The 18,078-nt window shown below is 45.0% G+C and overlaps 1 protein-coding gene across 1 annotated transcript in view; it reads left to right on the plus strand.

Annotated features, from left to right (window-relative positions):
* The first annotated feature begins 784 nt into the window (after positions 1 to 784).
* The window catches only part of Igfbp7 (insulin like growth factor binding protein 7), a 70,376-nt gene continuing 53,082 nt past the window's right edge, over positions 785 to 18,078 (plus strand). Inside the window, exon 1 of the mRNA XM_070013219.1 lies at positions 785 to 1,347. Within this exon, the coding sequence (XP_069869320.1) occupies positions 873 to 1,347 (475 nt within the window). The 5' untranslated portion in view covers positions 785 to 872. The remainder of the gene's footprint in view (positions 1,348 to 18,078) is intronic.

The raw sequence follows: 18,078 nt of genomic DNA on the forward strand, positions 1-18,078 counted from the left end.
GATAGCACAGGTAGTAGCAGAGGGGGTGAGGTTCTGAGGACCCCCCCGCAAAAAAAAAAAGTGGTTGGTAGAGAATTGTCCTTACCACAAAAATCACACTAAGCCTAAGACCCCAAATCCACATTTCAAAAATAATAAATATGTTCTAAGTGCAGCAGTGGTACTCACTAGACATTATGTTGAACTATGCAACTTGTGGGTACCGATGGGAGGGAAAAACTGGGAGAGAGCCAGGGAAAGGGTTGACAGTGTCCAAAAAGAAATGCACTTTTTACCTGACTTATGTAACTGTCACCCCTCTGTGCATCACCTTGGTAATAACAATAAAAAAAATTAAATGCAAAAAAAAAAAGCTATGCCAACCTTAAAAAAAAACAAACAGTCTTGCTCTTTAAAGTGCTTCCCAAAGCACAGAATAATCCGTATTCAAGCATCCCAGACCTACGGAACATTCTGAAAGTCATAGTTGTTGTTCAACAGTTTTCAAAAATAAATAAAAGGTTTAAAAAAAAAAAAACAAAAAGCTGCCCCACCAAGGCAAGGCCGCGATCCCTGGAGGTCTCAGGCTTTCCAGGAGCCCGCAGGGGCGCGGTGACCCAGCTTGGTGCCTGAGCTCCAACGTCTGGGCCCGCGGCCAGCCGCCGCCGGCGCCCCGCCGCACCCCACCAGCAGGAGCGCACGCGGGCCCCGGGCCCGGGGGAGGGGTTCCCGCGGGCGGGCCGGGCGGGGCAGGCGCGCTCCGGCCGCCCCGGGGGAGGGGTTCCCGCGGACCAGCCGGGGCCCGGCCGGGCCGGGCCGGGTGGGGCGGCGTGTTTTAAGTCTCGGATCCGACCCGACGCGCTCACTCGTGCGCCAGGCCACCGCCACTCGCCATGGAGCGCTCCCCGCTGTGCGCCCTGCTCCTCGGAGCCGCCGGGCTGCTGCTCCTGCTCCTGCCCCTCTCCTCTTCCTCCTCTTCGGACGCCTGCGGCCCCTGCGAGCAGGCCACCTGCCCGCCGCTGCCCCCGCTCGGCTGCCAGCTCGGGGAGACGCGCGACGCGTGCGGCTGCTGCCCGGTGTGCGCCCGCGGCGAGGGCGAGCCGTGCGGCGGCGGCGGCGCCGACAGGGGGCACTGCGCGCAGGGCATGGAGTGCGTGAAGAGCCGCAAGAGACGGAAGGGCAAAGCTGGGGCGGCAGCCGGCGGCCCCGTGGTGAGCGGCGTGTGCGTGTGCAAGGCGCGCTACCCGGTGTGCGGCAGCGACGGCACCACCTATCCCAACGCCTGCCAGCTGCGCGCCGCCAGCCTGAAGGCCGAGAGCCGCGGGGAGAAGGCCATCACCCAGATCAGCAAGGGCACCTGCGAGCAAGGTGGGCACCTGCGCGGTCCTTCTGCGCCTGCGCGCGTACGTGCTCGGGCCACCCCCGACGGGGCGTCCGCCTGGTACCCGCCTTGGTGTTAGGGCCACACCCGACGGGGCGGCCGCCTGTTACCCGCCGTGGTGCTCGGGCCACACCCGACGGGGCGTCCGCCTGGCACCTGCGATGGCTCTCCAGAGCAAACTTGGAGACGCACAGGAGAGGAAGAGTTGGCAGTCATCCCGAGGCCAACAGCCACGGGCGATGCCAGCTTGCCTCTTTGGGGTTTTGTTGGTTTTGGTGGTGGAGGCGGTATTGGCTTTATTTAAGGTTTGGTACATGCGCCAAGAAAGTGAGAAATCACAGAACCCAGGGTATAAATAGCAGAGTTTCCAAGACCTCAGGCTCTGCCATCTCCAAACTCCCCCAAGCTGGTCCTCAACAGCTGGCAAAGCCATTCACCAGCGCTGCACCCACGGTTTTGGGAAGCCAGAGATGGCTTTCTCTCTCTCTCTCTCTCTCTCTCTCTCTCTCTCTCTCTCTCTCTCTCTCTCTCTCTCTCTCTCTCTCTCTCTCTCTCTCTCTCTCTCTCTTTATTCTGGGGAGAGGGAGGAGTTTTCATAGCGAAGTACTTTTTAGAAAGTTGTTTGTTCCTAGTTCTTTGCCCAGATTTTGTACTTTAAAATGAGGTTTTCTATTTCTTAATAGGCACTTTAACACGTTTTCTGCCAGTGTCCAAACAGTAATCTAGCTAGCAAATTACACTTGTGGGCCAAAAATAAAAACTCTTTGAACAAAACTTTAATGATGTAGTTTATGTAGTTTATGTTGTGGGCTTTATGACCATTTTGGTTTTCCCTTCTTGTTTTTTATTCATTTGTTTGTTTTTTTCTGGGGCACAATTTGTCTCCAGGATGCACTATTCAGCAGCAATGCTTTTGAGATTGGGTTTGACTGTTTGTTTTATTCCATACAAGCCCAAACTTGCCATAAACGAAATGAGAAAAATAAAGTCTGCACTTGGAGAAAAAAATTAAGTCTAACGCCTAAAATAACAGTTTCCATCAACAGTAATTTCAAGGGAAACTTAGAAATCTGAGCCTGCCAGTTCCTTTCCTAGTCCTAGCCAAGGTAGGAAAGGCAAGAAAGGCAATTATTTGACAGAGAGAAGCTGTTGCTTCTTCACACTTTCTCCAAATTTCCAAACAATTCTTTCTTTAGAGCTTTTCCCAGAAGTCCATCTGTTAATAGGTTACATGTCATCCATGTTGAAGTTCACCACTGGAAATCTTCCATGGCGTAACTTACTGTGGGCTATTTTACAGTCCTCTTAAGCTTCACAACCCCACTTTATACATGCATATGTTCCAGCAGCAATAGCTCTTTATGCTTTTGGATTTCATGATGTGATGTATCAGACACATCATAAAAAGAGGCATTTGCACTGTTTAAGAATTCATCTAAATATTGAGATTCCAAAGGGAATTTTCTCCACAATCTGATCAAAGCAGAACATTTAGCTGGGTGGTGGTGGCTCCCACCTGTATTCCTAGCTCCTCAGGAAGTACAGATCTGAGGATCCGCATTCCAAGCCATCCCACACAGACAGATCCAGAGAGCCTCTCATCTCCAAGGAGCCAGCAAAAAGTCAGGAGTGGCTTAAGTAGTAGAGTGCCAGTCTTGAGCAAAAATCCAAACCAGAGTGGGAGGCCCTGAGTTGAAACCCCAGGACTGGTTGCAGTGTGGAAAGGAGAAGACAAGAGCATTAGCCTGGCAATTTTCTTTAGGCATTGTTATTTCATCTGCAGTTTTATCCCATTTTCTTTCCTGCTTCTTAATTCCACCACCCCTCAATACAGAAGGATGGTACACATTAAGACTGGTGTTCATCCAAAGCTAAGGCTTCATTTTCCATGTATATCCAGCTTCTCCAAAACTCCTTGCTTTTCCTTACACCTGTGAGAGGTTAATATAAACAGCATCTGAAGCTGGAAACCTTGATGTAAATTAATTAGCCTTTCCTCCCACCCTGATCTGAGAGGTTGTAGGAGGGGGGGGGCAAGGGCAGGTGGGAGAGAGAGGGAGAGAAAGAGAGAGAAACAGAAGAGACACCGAATGAGATAGAAACCAAGTCTCCTGGTATATTTCTTTTGAATATTGGGTGTGCTTTGACAATGATTAGCAAATAGAATTTGCTAATAACAATTTGCTAGTGACAATTAGAAACCAACTAGACAAAGCACAATTTACTTCTATGTCATTTAAACTGGAGCTTTGAAAAGGCTAGGAAATGCATTTTCTAGTGTGCTCCAGCTATTTCTGCCCTCAGAAGAAAGTTGAATTATATTTGATTCTTGTGGGAAAGGAAGCATTGTAAGTCTCAGCCCCAACAGTGTACATTTATTAAATCTCATTTAACATACATTGTTGAGGAGATAGAAGCTTGTCTGCACTGTGCTAGATACTATGTGGGCATAAAGAAAATCTGGTCCTCCTAATTAGGAAAGCGCATGTACAGGTTGCAGTTTCTGAGTGCATTTCCCCTTGAGCCCTGAACCCTGAACCCTGGCGCTGCCCTCAATCTTCTCCTTTCCTGAGAGGATCATCATTTACTCAGCTCCAAATAGTGAGCTTGTCCTTCTTGTTCCTCTTCCTCTGCAGTAGAAGGCAAAGCCATCTGCCTAAAAATCTGTTTGAAAGGCAGTGAGGTAATCATTTCAGATCCTGGAACTGTCATCATGAATTTAGAGCCATTAGATGTTACTGCCATGCCTGAAATCCTAGGTAACTAGAATGGGGGAATCTGATAATTCAGTTTAATAAAAAGAAGTTGATACAACGAAGCTGAGACATGTTATAAAAATACAGTGTTGAAAGAGATCCTGGTGCTTCTCTATTCCCGTTTCTGGATACATCTTTGCTGATGGTTCTTGAAATCTTTTCTATCTTTGGTAAACACATTTCAGACACTTTGATATTTTGGAATATGATTGCCTCTCCTCTTCTAAATTAATTTTTATTTATGGTACTAGAATATCATTCCTAAGTGTCTTTCTTCTGAGTACCTTTAGGACCAAGTTTAACTACCTACTTGAGCACAGAAGGATCTTCACAACATAATGCCATTCTGCCAAACACAGTGGCTCACACCTGTAATCCTAGCCATTTAGAAAGCTAAGATCTGAGGATCATGGTTTTAAGCCAGCCCAGGCAAGAGAGTCTGTGAAACTCTTATCTCAAATGAATCATCAAAAACCAGAAGTGGACCTGTGTCTCAAGTAGAAGAGTATCAGCCTTAGGTACAAAAGCTAAATGACAGCACTCAGGCCCTGAGTTCAAACCTCAGAACTGGCACTCCAAACAAACGGATATATCCATTCGCATTCTATTATGTTGGCCTCTTCTCTTCTGTTCTTGTGTTATCTCAACACATCTTAATTCTTCTTGGTTCCATGCCTTTTTCATGCTGTGCCTTCTGCCTGGAATGCTTCCCTGCCTACACCTGACTATACACACACATTCATCACACCTTCTATGCTTATATTGTCACTTACACACACACACACACACACACACACACACACACACACACACAATTACCATGTTATTCTCCTAACATTGTTCAGCATTTAGCCACTGAAGAAAACTGTGTCATTTTTTGACAGCATGGATGAACCTGGATGACATCTTTTTTTTTTTTTTTTTTTTTTTTTTTGGTCATGGGGCTTGAACTCTGGGCCTAGGCTCTGTCCCTCAACTCTTCAGCTCAAGCTCAAGGCTAGCATTCTACCACTTGAGCCACAGCACCACCGGTTTTCTGAGTGGTTTATTGGAGATAAGAGTCTCACAGACTTTCCTGCCTGGGCTGGCTTTGAATTACAATCCTCAGGTCTTAGCCTCCTGAGTAGGTAGAATCCTAGCTACAGGTGTGAGCCACCGGCGCCTGGCAACATCTTAACTGAAACAATCCAGGCATGGAAAGACAGATACATGATGTGAAACCTAAAAAGCTAAACTCATAGGAGCAGCTAGTAAAGTGGTGTCACCAGGGGCTGAGGTGGGGTTGGGGCTCTGAGCTGTTGGAAAAGGACACAAAATCTCAGTTCTGGGTTCTTTCCAGAATTCAGGAGCTCTGTTACACATCACAATGATGTTCCTTATTAGCAATATATTATTTGCTCAAAAATTGCCAAGAGACTTAATGTAGAAAGAAAGGAAGGAGAGAGAGAGAGAGAGAGAGAGAGAGAGAGAGAGAGAGAGAGAGAGAGAGAGAGAGAGAGAAGAAGAGAGAGAGAGAGAGAGAGAGAGAGAGAGAGAGAGAGAGAGAGAGAAGGGAGGGAAGAGGGAAGGTGGGAGGGAAGAAGGGAGGGAGGGAAGGAAAGGAGAAAAAGACAAGCAAGCAAGTGAAAGCCAGGTACATGAGGCTTATGCCTGTAATCCTAGCTACTTGGAGACTGCCACTGGAAAGATTGAGGTTTGAAGCCAGGCCAGACATATACATAGGATTCCCCTTCTCAACCAGTAATGAGACATAAGGATGCACACCTACCATCCTATAGGACAGGAAGACTGAAGTGGGCGAATGGAGGTCCAGGCCTACACCCAAGCAAAAAGCAAGTCTGTCTCAAAAATAACTAGTGCAATCCAGGCACAAGCATCTCATGCCTAAAGTCTTAGCTACTGAGATCTGAGGATCAAAGTTCAAAGCCAGCCTGGGCAGGAAAGTTTGTAAGATTTTTTTTAAGTTTTTTATTGTGAAAATACCATACAGAGGGGTTACAATTACATGAGCAAGGTAATAAGTACATTTCTTATCAAGCATTGTTGCCTCCTCCTTTGTTTTTCCCCTACCATTCCTGCCCTCCCATCTCCATGACTACACTCCCCCCACAAAGTTGTAAAGTTCGTTTTTCAACATAGCATTTTGTACATCTCATTGTTGCACTGAGTCCACCTGTATCCCTATTTAAACAATGTGTTTTTTTTCCCTTCCCTTCCCCAAATTATACCAACCTCAAATACAGTGAAGACAGGTGTTATACCGTGGGGGAGGGACATACAAAGCAACAAAACAATCACCTTATAAATATGTTAGAAGGAAGTGGCGCTGTGGCTCAAGTGGTAGAGTGCTTGCCTTGAGCTGAAGAGCTGAGGGACAGCGCCCAGGCCCAGAGTTCAAGCCCCATGACCAACAAAAGAAATAAATATGTTAGAAATAATAGCAAGAATGAAAAAACCACTTGTGTTCCTTATCTTGGGGTTCATTTCCCCTAACATCATCTTATCTGACCTTTTCTTGCTTGTCTCAGACGTATACTAGTTATTGCAAATAAGGGAAACCATAGGACCTATGTTTCTTTGGGCCTGGCTTACTTCACTTAATATGATTTTTTCCAAGGCTTTCCATGTCCTAACAAATGGGACAATGTCATTCTTTCTGATGGAGGTATAGAATTCTATTGTGTATATATACCACATTTTCTTGTCCATTCATCTACTGAGGGACATCTGCATTGGTTCCATATCTTAGCTATGGTAAATAATGCTGCAGTAAACATAGTTGTGCTGGTAGCTTTAGTATGGTCTTGTTTGTGATTATTTGAGAAAATGCCCAAAAGTGGGATTGCTGGGTCATAGGGGGGCTGAAAAGCTGTAAGTGGAGTTATGGCTTAAGAGAAAGAGCACCAGCCTTGAGCAAAAAAGCTGCCCTGAGTTCCTGCCCTACTTAGTAGGAGTAGGGAACAACAACAAAAATTAATAATAAGTGCAAAAAGGCTGGAAGTGTGGCTCAGTGGTAAGCACAAAAAGCCTTGTAAGCACAAAACCCAGGTATTACACACACACACACACACACACACACACACACACACACACACACACACACACACACACAAAATGAGAGAATTTACATGCCATGATATTTATATTTATTTATCCATTCCCCAACATATACATATATCAAAACACTCTGTTTTGAGGCTGCAGGCATGGGAAGCACAAATTTAAGCCCCAGTACCATGCCAAAAAAAGTTGTACAGCAAAAATAATAAGTTTCCTTAAGCTGTCAAGGACATGCCTTTTTAGAGCCAGATGCAGTAGCTCACAACCTTAATCCAGCTACTTAGTAGGTGGAAATTGAGAGGATGGAGGTTCAAAGTCAGCCTTGGCAAGTTTGCAGGACCCTATCTCCACAGAGAAAGTTGGGATGCCAAGTCATCCCAGCTAAAGCAAGAAGCATAAATAGGAAGCTCATAGTCTAAGTGAGACCCTATCTCAAAAATAACTGAAGCAAAAAAAAGCTAAAAGGGTACCTGCATAGCAAGGCAAAGTCCTGAGTTTAAACCCCAGTACTGCCAAGAGAGAGAGAGACAGAGAGAGAGAGAGACAGAGAGAGAGAAAGCAAATTTATAAGCTATATTTTTTAAATAAAGGAGGTGTAGCCTGTGCCTGCCACACAGAAAAGGAAGGCAGAGGGGCTATTGACCACTATACGGAGTCCTGTCAGGATGTGATATTTAGCCACTACCCTAGAGCCTGGATCTTCCAAGCACAAGGTTTGTGGGAGCCACTAGTGGTACAGTTGAATTTACACATTTAGAAAGCCCCTGTTGGCTCCCCTTGGAGGAAGAGATTGGAAGGTCATGACTGTAGTCAGCAACTCCCATTTGGAGAACTGGTACCACAATGAACTGCAGGTGTCAGGGCTTCTTCAGGAGGCCCTTGGTGTCTCTCAGACCTTAGAAACACTGTCAAGCCCGGGGCGCTGCTGGTCACGGAACAGTTGGTTACCTGGGAGTGAGAAGCTGTTCCTGATTTCTTATTAAATGGCTGCTCCCACAGTCCCCGCAGGTCACTTTGCCTCCAAATTACCACTACTTGGTTTATTTCAGGAAGCTCTTTCCTGCTTCTAAATCTGCATTTCTCCTTCTCCCTCTCCCTCTTTCTCTTCTCTTCCTCACACACCAAAAAGGGAATAGTCACATCTCCAAGAGTCTATCCCAGTAGAAATGCAACTTTTCTTTCCTCATTTGTCCTTCTTGAGCATAAAAACTTCTAGACGGATGACTGAATCACCAGCTCTTCAGCATTACTTTATCCAGTTTTAATCACTATATGGTAGAAAAGTTCTGAGAAGCTGAAGAAGCCTTAGAAAAGAAAATGGACCCTCTTGAAGAAGGACCTTCCTGAGTTTAATATTCTTTTTGTGAAAAGTAATCCAAGGAGCAAGTTCCTATTTCTTCATAGTTCAGGAATTCATTATTAAATGGCAGGCGCCTGGCTGTTCTATAATTCTTCAAGGAAATAGAATTTAAGAGGCTGGAATGAAATCGCCTCCGGCACAGCTGGCTTGCACAGTAGGAAGGGCTTTCCAGTAGGAGACTGGTTGGGAGAGCTGAGCAATCACCTCAGTGAGGGGAGGCAGGGAAGGTGGAGGATTTTTCCATTTCAGCCTTTGGCTTTATATAGTTTCCACAGGGAATGAGAGATGCTGAGCAGGCATTTACTGACATTCTTAACTATGATTTCCATCCTGTCCCCAGAGCCTGCCCTTGGGGTCCACTGCAGACTTGCCTTCCAAAAGAAACTACCTTATAAGGCTCTCTGTTGGATAGTTTAATGACAGAACACCGTTGGGTAGAGTCCAAGGGCAGCCGGCCTCCCTTATTCTAAATTCCTTCTCCCAGCGGATAAGATTGTGGTGCTTCCTTTACCTCCAGCTGCCCCACACGTGATCTGAACCCATCTGTGCTTTTCATTGTGGAATAAACAATATCTCATTCCCAGTAACTGGTAAAAAGGGAACCCTAAGTATTGTCAACAGAACTGGTAAGCTAGGAAGTATCCGAGTGTAACTTCCTTTGGAATTTAGGATGAGTGTGGTTAGAACGCTTTGAAAAGGATGGGGACTTGCGTGCCTGTAGATTAGGGAGTTGCTGATTTAAGGCAATTTTAAAGATTTCCCAGTGTGTCTTTTATTATGTGAGTCAGGGTGGGCTCGGGATGGAGACATGAGAAATGTCCATGGAAGATTTCCATGTGGATTTGCAGGGTCAGTTAAGGACATACTCACACCCCATCCCCACCAGGCCTTCAAGAGAACATTTGGGAGGTGGAGAGCAGAAAGCCAGCAGGGATCGTGTGTGTGTGGTAGGAGGACTGTTTATTTTTATTTTTTACTGAAAATTGATGTATTAAAGGAGCTGAGTGCTATTTAATCCCAAATTGGATTAATGGCAAAATGTGACCCCTTTGAAAAACGCTAATCTGTTAAACTTCCTTTACATTCTTCAGAAGGAAACAGGCCAAGGTTAACTGGAAACAACTGGAGTTAACAGTTACCACCCCTTCCCCACTCCCCCATTGTCGTCCTTAACCAGGCGGAAGGTTATAGGGAGAGGAACAGAGAATAGCCATCCATCAAGTCCAGGAGTATCTGCTCTTCCCTAGGCAGGCCAGAGCTGTACAGAGAGGCTTTGGGCCTGAAAAATAAGAAAGGTTCAGACCAGGTAAGACAGACCTATTAACCCAGTCTCCACAAAGGCCCATTCATATGGTCTGAAGCTCTCTACAGCGAGTTTTGGCAATGCGAAGTCCACAAAAGTTGGCCACTATGAAAGAGCAACTCTTACAACTTCAGGGTAATGTATGTAATGAATGAATGTACAATTTAGTCTTCCTGTGTCATGAGGTTCCTGCAAAGGTAAAATTACTTTATGGATGCAAAAACACTGTAGGCACTGTACCACAACCCATCACTGTGAAGTCATTGTTAGCAAGTAGACTCTGAACTTCCATGGTGCTCTGCAGTGAGCACTGAGCTGGTTGGCATTTGTGCAATACATAGCACTGCTTTAGAGTTTGCCAGGGCCTCCACAGATGTCCTCCCACTGGCCTCCTCCTCACTGTGGAAGGAATGGGGACTTTGATCCTAGTTTTCAAGCAAGGAAGGTAACTCACTCACAGCCTGTGAGTGAGTGAGTAGCAGGGCTGGCACTTAGTTTATGAACTCCACAAAGCCTTGCTGTTCAAAGTGTGGCATGCATGCCAGCAGTGTTGACTATTTGCGACGATTTTCTGTTTTTATAAATCTAAAGCCATTTCCAAGTAAACAGCTTAAAACAAAATAATGCAGAGGGGGTGGCAGTGGGTCAAAAGTGACACAGAATGAGTGACGGTGGCTCATTCCTATAATCCTAACTACTGAAGTGATAACCTTCTAGAAATCTTGAGTCCTTTCTTCTCTTCACCAAATAAGGAATTATGAGTCGGGAGAAGTGGTAATAGAAGCAAAGTTTATTTGAAAATAGGAGTAAGGCGCTAGGGAAGATGAGGATGACCTCTTGGCTACTGATGGGTTGGTATAAGCCCTCCAACTAGGCCTCCTGGCTGGCAGAGCCACCTGATGCTGTATGAGGTCCTGTCCACCAACTTCCTGAGCAAGGAGGAAGAGGAGGAGGAGGAGAAGGAGGGAGAGGAAGAAGACAAGACAGAAGAGGAGAAGGAGCGGGAGGAGGAGGAGGAGTCCCCCCTTTTATATCCCTTTGGGCAAATCTCAGCTGTTCTGGCCTCTGGTAGGATCACTGTCCACCCCAAAGGGAATGGCTCCTGTCCCCTGCACAGGTCTGTTCTACCATCATCAGAGGGGTTGTGTCTGCCAGGGCTGCAATCTCTGCCTTCTAGGACTTTTAGGAAGATGAAGGGGCATTGTCTCCCCCAGCCACTGACTCTCCCTATCTGCCTAGTTTCTGTTGTTGTTGTTCTGATTTTCTCTCATGAAGAGACTGAGACCTGGAAGATCAGGGTTTAAAGCCAGCCTGGACAGGAGAGTCCATGAGGATTCCATCTCCAAAATAATCAGGAAAAAAGCAAGGTGGAGGTGTGGCTCAAATGGCAGAGCATCTGCAGAATAAGCAAGCTGAGTGAGAACATGAGGCCCTGAGTTCAAGCCCCACTACTGCCAAAATAATATTAATAATAACAATACATAATAATATTCAGAACAAGAGTCAAACTTGTGTGAAAAAAATTTTTAAATCTCTTACTGAATTTATTTTGCACGTATAAATGTGCAAAATAATGCACAAAGGGAATGTGATACCTTCAGATCTAAAACAACTCTTTCAATGAACATGAAGTCGAAATTGTTTATAACAAAACTTCACTGAGTGTTCTTGGCAGATGGTGTGTACTTTGTAATAAATTTCATATTACATTCAGTGGAAAACAGGTTTCTTGAGTTTAGTATTAATGTATCCAGCTGAATTTCACATAGTGGGCTTTCTTTTTGCACCAATTCTTCAGACCTATCTGTCTAGCATCAGGCTTAACTGGAAATCTTTTTTTTTTTGGGGGGGGGGGTGTCCTGGGGCCTGAACTCTGGGCCTGGGCACTGTCCCTCAGCTCTTCGGCTCAAGGCTAGCGCTCTACCACTTGAGCCACAGTGCCACTTCTGGCTTTTTTCTTTTTGCTTACATGGTGCTGAGGAATTGAACCCAGGGCCTCATGCATGCAAGGCAAGCGCTCTACCACTGAGCCACCTTCCCAGCCCTTAACTGGAAACCTTAAAGTGGACCTTTTCAGTTTAATAAAGAAACTCTTCTAGGGTCATAGTGCTGAGGTAGCTAGCATGAACACTTGCCCTAACAAGGCCTCCTGGACCAGAATGTTTGTTGCTACTGTTTGATCTTCACCAGGCCTCTCTGTTAACTCTGAATAGGATAAAGGAGAAAAACCACTGTCAACATACTCAGATATTCACCATCTTCCCAAGGTTTTAACCTGAGCATCAGCCTTGACCTCTGACCCCTATCTGCACTATTCCATGATCAGTTTCCCCAGTTTGAATACTCTTCATTGAAGGTACGGCCCTTCGGAGAGCTACTTTCTTGAGGGAATTTGTATTTTTAGAAATCAGAACCTTTTTTTTTTTTCTGCCTGTCTCATGACAACACATGAAATTCACATGAGTAATCAATTTTGACTTTCTGAGAGAGGGAAGGAAATGCTTTAGTGTTCTAACAGAGATGCAGATGATTTCAATCACGATCTAACTTCATGATGGTTTTCTTCAAAGAGGACGTTTCCACCTCCACAGAGGCTGTCTTTTTCTTCAGTAAGAGAAGTTCACAAGCATTGTATTTGCATCACTGCAGATTATCCAGCCAGCCCCAGCGGTCAAGTGGTAAAATTGGGGAAGTTTTAGATCTGACATCTGTTCTGCTCTCTTCTGGCTTGACTCCAAGCAGGGAAGACAATTTTATCAAGACCTGGATCTCTTGGAACTTTCAGAGGGGTCTCAAAGGGACCACACAGAACTGAGGCTTCAGGAATGTTGTGAGGGTTAGCCCAAGCCTGCAGGATACAAAGCCAGTTCCTTCTCCATGGGAGCCCTCAGAACTCTCTGCTCAGGATCCGAAAGTGAATTCCAACAGCAGCTTCATCAATTACATGGCAACCTTGGCTTCCAAAGGATCTCCCTCAGGAAGCCTTGGAGCTTTTGATGGACAATGAAATGCATGCACAGCAGCAGCTGCTCTGAGGTAGAGCCAGTGAGAGGAGGGATCGTGTGGTGTGGCCGCTTATTAGAGGCACTCAGCCCAGCTGGAGGGGGCAGGCTGGGGCAGAGATCAGATATTTGACAGGCCAAGACTTCCAAGCCCGAGGCCTCACTCTGCCCAAAGTGTGTCTCTGATCCGAGGCTCAGAGCAGGAAAGAAAAGTTGATCAGACTTGGCTCTTTCTGTACTGCTGAGCCTTTGGTTCACAAGGAGGTAACTGACAGGGCTGGACAGGCCTTTCCAGATCCAGGCTCCAGGTGGCCAAGTGAGGGGCCCCTCCCTCACTGCCGCCTTTTGAGGTGCTCTCATCTGAGGCTTCTTTCTACCTGATCCCTCTTTGAGGACTGCTCCTTTTTCCTGTCTGGCTGAGCTCAAAGTGATACGCTTTTCTTTCTCCACCTCCCAGCCCATTGCTAGTTTCACAGCTGGGCCAAGCAGCTGTGTAAATGACAGGTTTTGCTCAATCTGCTCCTCTGCTGTGGTCCCCACACTCATGAGAAGCACCTGCAGGCCACCATACATGCAAATAAGCAAACACTTGGCCTGCCACCCCTGCCAGGCAGCCAGTCCAGTCTATGCCTTCCAAGAGAGGTTGATTGCGTCATCTTTTGCTGACACTGCCTTAGGAGGAAGATATTTCAGATGTTTTAGGATCCTAACTCACTCCATACAACAGCCCCAACCTATTGCCCCATTCAGGACAAGTCCAAAGATGGAAGAAACATCCCATGATGATCATGGGCTCCATGAGTCTCCAAGGCTGATCCCAGACTGCCCCTACCAATTGCCTTCACCACTTATGGTATGCTGAGTCTGCCAGCCTCCAAGAAGAGGATAACGTATGCCAAGAAATACAGCACAGGAAGTGGTGCTGTGGCTCAAGTGGTAGTGCACTAGCCTTGAGCTGAAGAGCTGAGGGACAGCGCCCAGGCCCAGAGTTCAAGGCCCACGACCGACCAAAAAAAAAGAAAAAGAAAAAAGAAAAAAAAAAGAAATACAGCACAGTGGTTCAGAATGGGCACTTGAGAGTCAGATCACTTGAGTAAGTCCCCTTCATGCTTCTCAGCTGCATGAGCCTAACAACCTCTATTCATTGTTCTCGTGCCTGCAAAAACAGGTGTATCATAACATTAATACCTATGTGTAAGTTTCTACAAACAAAATTATAGGATAATATTCTTATAAACAAATCCCTGGAAACTGCCACCTTGTTCTGGAGGATTCTAGGACAGGGACTCTTACCCCTATGTCATAAGAGACTCCAAAGCAGATGAACTCATGGGAACGATCAAGGATGCTGGCCAGCCAGGATACTTTACAACATAGAATATTTCTATCTTCAAGTAATGTCACGCATGCTTTTTTCTGATAGCATCCTTTGTCAGTTTTGATACATAACTTTGCATTCAGAGCTTACTTACATTCAGTACGTATGGACTTACCTCTCCCGTGCATGTCTGTCAGTGCATTATGCAGATCATTTTTGCTCTTTTTTAAACTTAAATATTGGCTCCAAACAAGAATGTGAATCAAAATCATGTTTCAAGAAATTTAGTATAATTAGTGCCCAGGAGGCTCACAGCGGGGATTATCTCTGGATTTTAGAGTCTTGTTAGTGGAAAATAATTTCTTTGCTGCAATTTATGTGTCTGTTCTTTGACTTACACAGGAGTTGTGGGCTAACAGGGACTCAGCTTAAAAATTAAAACAGCTGGGTGCTCACACTTATAATCCTACCTAGTTAGGAGGCTGAGATCTAAGGATCATAGTTCAAAGCCAGCCTAGGCTGGAAAACTCAGGACTTTTATCTCCAATTAACTACCAGGAAACAAAAAGTGTTGCGGTAGCTCAAAGTGGTAGAACACTAGTCTTGAGCAAAAGAACTCAGGGATAGAGCTCAAGCCCTAAGTTCAAGCCCTAGGACTGATGAAAGAAAATTAAAACACTTAACTATAAATAGGTCTGTTTAGACTCAGAAGGGGGCAGTGTTCACCTCCAGGATGGGATGGAGAACAAAGATGAGGGTCTGGAGAAATGGGTTAAGGAAACAGATTTGTCACACATTAATGGCTCACACGTGTAATCTTAGCTACTCAGGAGCCTGAAATCTGAAGATCAAAGGCCAGCTCAGGCAGGAAAGTTCATAAGACTGTTATCTCCAAGTAACCCTCAAAAAGTTGGAAAAGGCTATGGATCAAGTGATAGAATGCATCAGAAACAGCCTGATATGCTAATGCCTGAGCATGCTAATACCTGAGCTCCACTCTGAGACTCTTATTTCATTGGTCTGGAAGTAGCCTGGGCAACAGAATGTGTAAACACTTTGAAGATGTCCAGCCCAGGCTTAGAACAACTATTCTATGGAAACCACCAGTGACTTTGGGGCATCTCAAATTTTTTCAGAAAATGATGGCCAGGGTTGGCTCTACTGATCCAGCCTGCAGTTTTGGTGGGGTTTTTTTCTTTTTTTCTTTTCTTTTTCTTACTTTTTTTGTTGTTGGTTGTGGGGTTTGAACTCTGGGCCTGGGCGCTGCCCCTGAGCTCTTCAGCTCAAGGCTAGCACTCTAACACTTGAGCCACAGTGCCACTTCCAGTTTTCTGGTGTTAATTGGAGATAGTGTGTCTCAGACTTTCCTGCCCAGACTGGTTTTTTACTGTGATCCTCATATCTCAGCCTTCTGAGTAGCTAGGGTTACAGGGGTGTGAGCCACTGGTGCCCGGCCAGCCTGCAGTTCTTACAGCTGGAGACTTTTCAGAATGTCTAGTCCTCAACTAGTGCAGGTAATATGGTGTTCTGTCTAATTCTCACCATGACTCTTCTGATGTTCTCATCTGAATTGGACCAAGTAGAAATGTTGACCGCGTGTTCACCTAAACCCACACGATCTAACCTTTCAATGATTTCGCTAGAACCTGGGTTCCATGAGCCTAGCTGCTTTTTGTTTATTTGTTCTGGTGGCACTGGGGTTTGAATTCAGGCTCTCAAGCTTCCTCTGCAGGTGCTCTACACATGGAGTCACAACTCCAGTCTAAGACTAGTGATGCTTTTTACCTACTTTTCCCGTCATTGAATCAGTAGGGTGCAGAAATCCCTAGGATGTGGTAAGTATTTAATGCATTCAGTATTTAATGTCAGGTACATGGATGAATCATTAAGGGTGGGCCTTTTGTGTACTTCATGCTTATGAAAGCCCACCTTTATCTGTTACCTCATTGGGACTCACTTTCTAATAGAACAAAGAATCTCTGTTTAACTTACAAGTTGCCTAACCTACAGGAAAGTCTCTTGTCACTCAGTGAAGACCCTTTTTCAAATTCTCCCTTATACTTTCTACTTTCACAAAGACTCTGAGACTGAGAACCATGTTCCATTCAATGTTATCATCTCCCACTATGACCCATGACCCAGGCATGATACTCTAGTGTAGGCCCTGGCTGTGTGTGGCCTTGAGAAATTTACTTAATCTCTCTGAGTGTCAGTTTTCTCTTCTGTAGAATAAAGATACCACCATGATTACAAGATGTGACAGTTGCAGGAGTCAATGCTTAGCAAGGTAGTTGGCCCACAAATAACCTTCAAGAAAGGTTAATTCTCCTGCAGTGAAGCAGCATTATGGAGAAGCAGTACTATGGACAGTCTCACTGTTTATATTAGTTAGCTTCTGCTAGAGTGTTGTGAGCCCTGAGTTAATGAATACTAACCTGCTGTTCCTATGGACAACACAACTGGAATCTTGGGAGCCTCTGGTCACATGTTCATCAGTCCATCCATCCATCACTGTGTTTTGCATGTGTTTCTGTTTAGAGACACCTTATTTAACATGATATGATTCATTAACATTAAACACTTAGCCAACAGCACTGTCACTCAAGCGAGAGTGAAGCTTATCAGGCACATATTCCTTCCTAGGAATAGTTCAGTACAACTGGAAGGTCATGCAAGCAGCTAAATCACCAACAGAAAGCACAGAATAAAACAAGAAGATATGATTGCCAAAGGGATGCTTACTTGCAGTGTGAGAAATGAGACAGAAAGGCAGGACATCTCCACTAAGAGCCTGTAAGTCAAGTCATCCCGCATGTCTGCAAATCATAACACTTACCACCTTATGACAAGAGTATATGTACACCAAAAACATAGCATGTAAGGCTCTGCTGCTCTCTTCATTTTCCAGCATGTTTGGGGGTCTTGGAATATACCTGTCACAAAGACCATCCAATTCATTCTCATCACCTATTTATGTTGTTTTGGGAGATGTTGTTTTGTTGTGATAGAACTTTGCCGTGTAGCCCAGATTGACCTCAAACTTTTGTTTCTCCTACCTCAACCACCTGCGAGCAGAGATTATAGGCATATACCACCACCTCCAGCTCAGAATCTCTTCAAATATGATTCCCATGCATAATATTGAGACCATGTATGACCACTGTGTCTTGGTTTGTGACGTGTCTTGTTATTCTCCACCTCTAAGGGAAAACCTGTGGCCTGCTCTGATGACTAAAACCATAAAAGAATCCACTCTATAATGCTCAGGCATTAGCATATCAGGCTGTTTCTGATGCATTCTATCACTTGATCCATAGCCTTTTCCAACTTTTTGAGGGTTACTTGGAGATAACAGTCTTATGAACTTTCCTGCCTGAGCTGGCCTTTGATCTTCAGATCTCAGGCTCCTGAGTAGCTAAGATTACACGTGTGAGCCATTAATGTGTGACAAATCTGTTTCCTTAAGCCATTTCTCCAGACCCTCATCTTTGTTCTCCATCCCATCCTGGAGGTGAACACTGCCCCCTTCTGAGTCTAAACAGACCTATTTATAGTTAAGTGTTTCAAGGAAGTTAGCAGTCTTGTTTGTCCTCTTCTCGGGGTCCCTTAATTCCAACACATTCAGCATCTGTAATCCTTTGTAAGTCTTTTGTATCTACTAGAAGTACTTATTCCAGTAAACAATGCCTGACAATAAATTTATAAAATAAATGTGATTTCAGGCAGAATTTGCCCCATCTTTGGCCAAGAGATAGAAAAACAACGCAATACAGTTTACTAGATTTTTCACATATTTACCTATGCATTATCACTTCTGCAACCCTCCCAAAAACCTTGTGGAAAATCATTGTTCCTATATTATAAACTAGGCAACCAAGAAACAGTGTGTTTCAGTGTGCAGACATAGAGCTTCTATTAG

The sequence above is a fragment of the Dipodomys merriami genome, unplaced genomic scaffold, assembly GCF_024711535.1.
Source record: "Dipodomys merriami isolate MVZ:Mamm:240054 unplaced genomic scaffold, mDipMer1.0.p SCAF_9, whole genome shotgun sequence".
NCBI lineage: Eukaryota > Metazoa > Chordata > Mammalia > Rodentia > Heteromyidae > Dipodomys > Dipodomys merriami.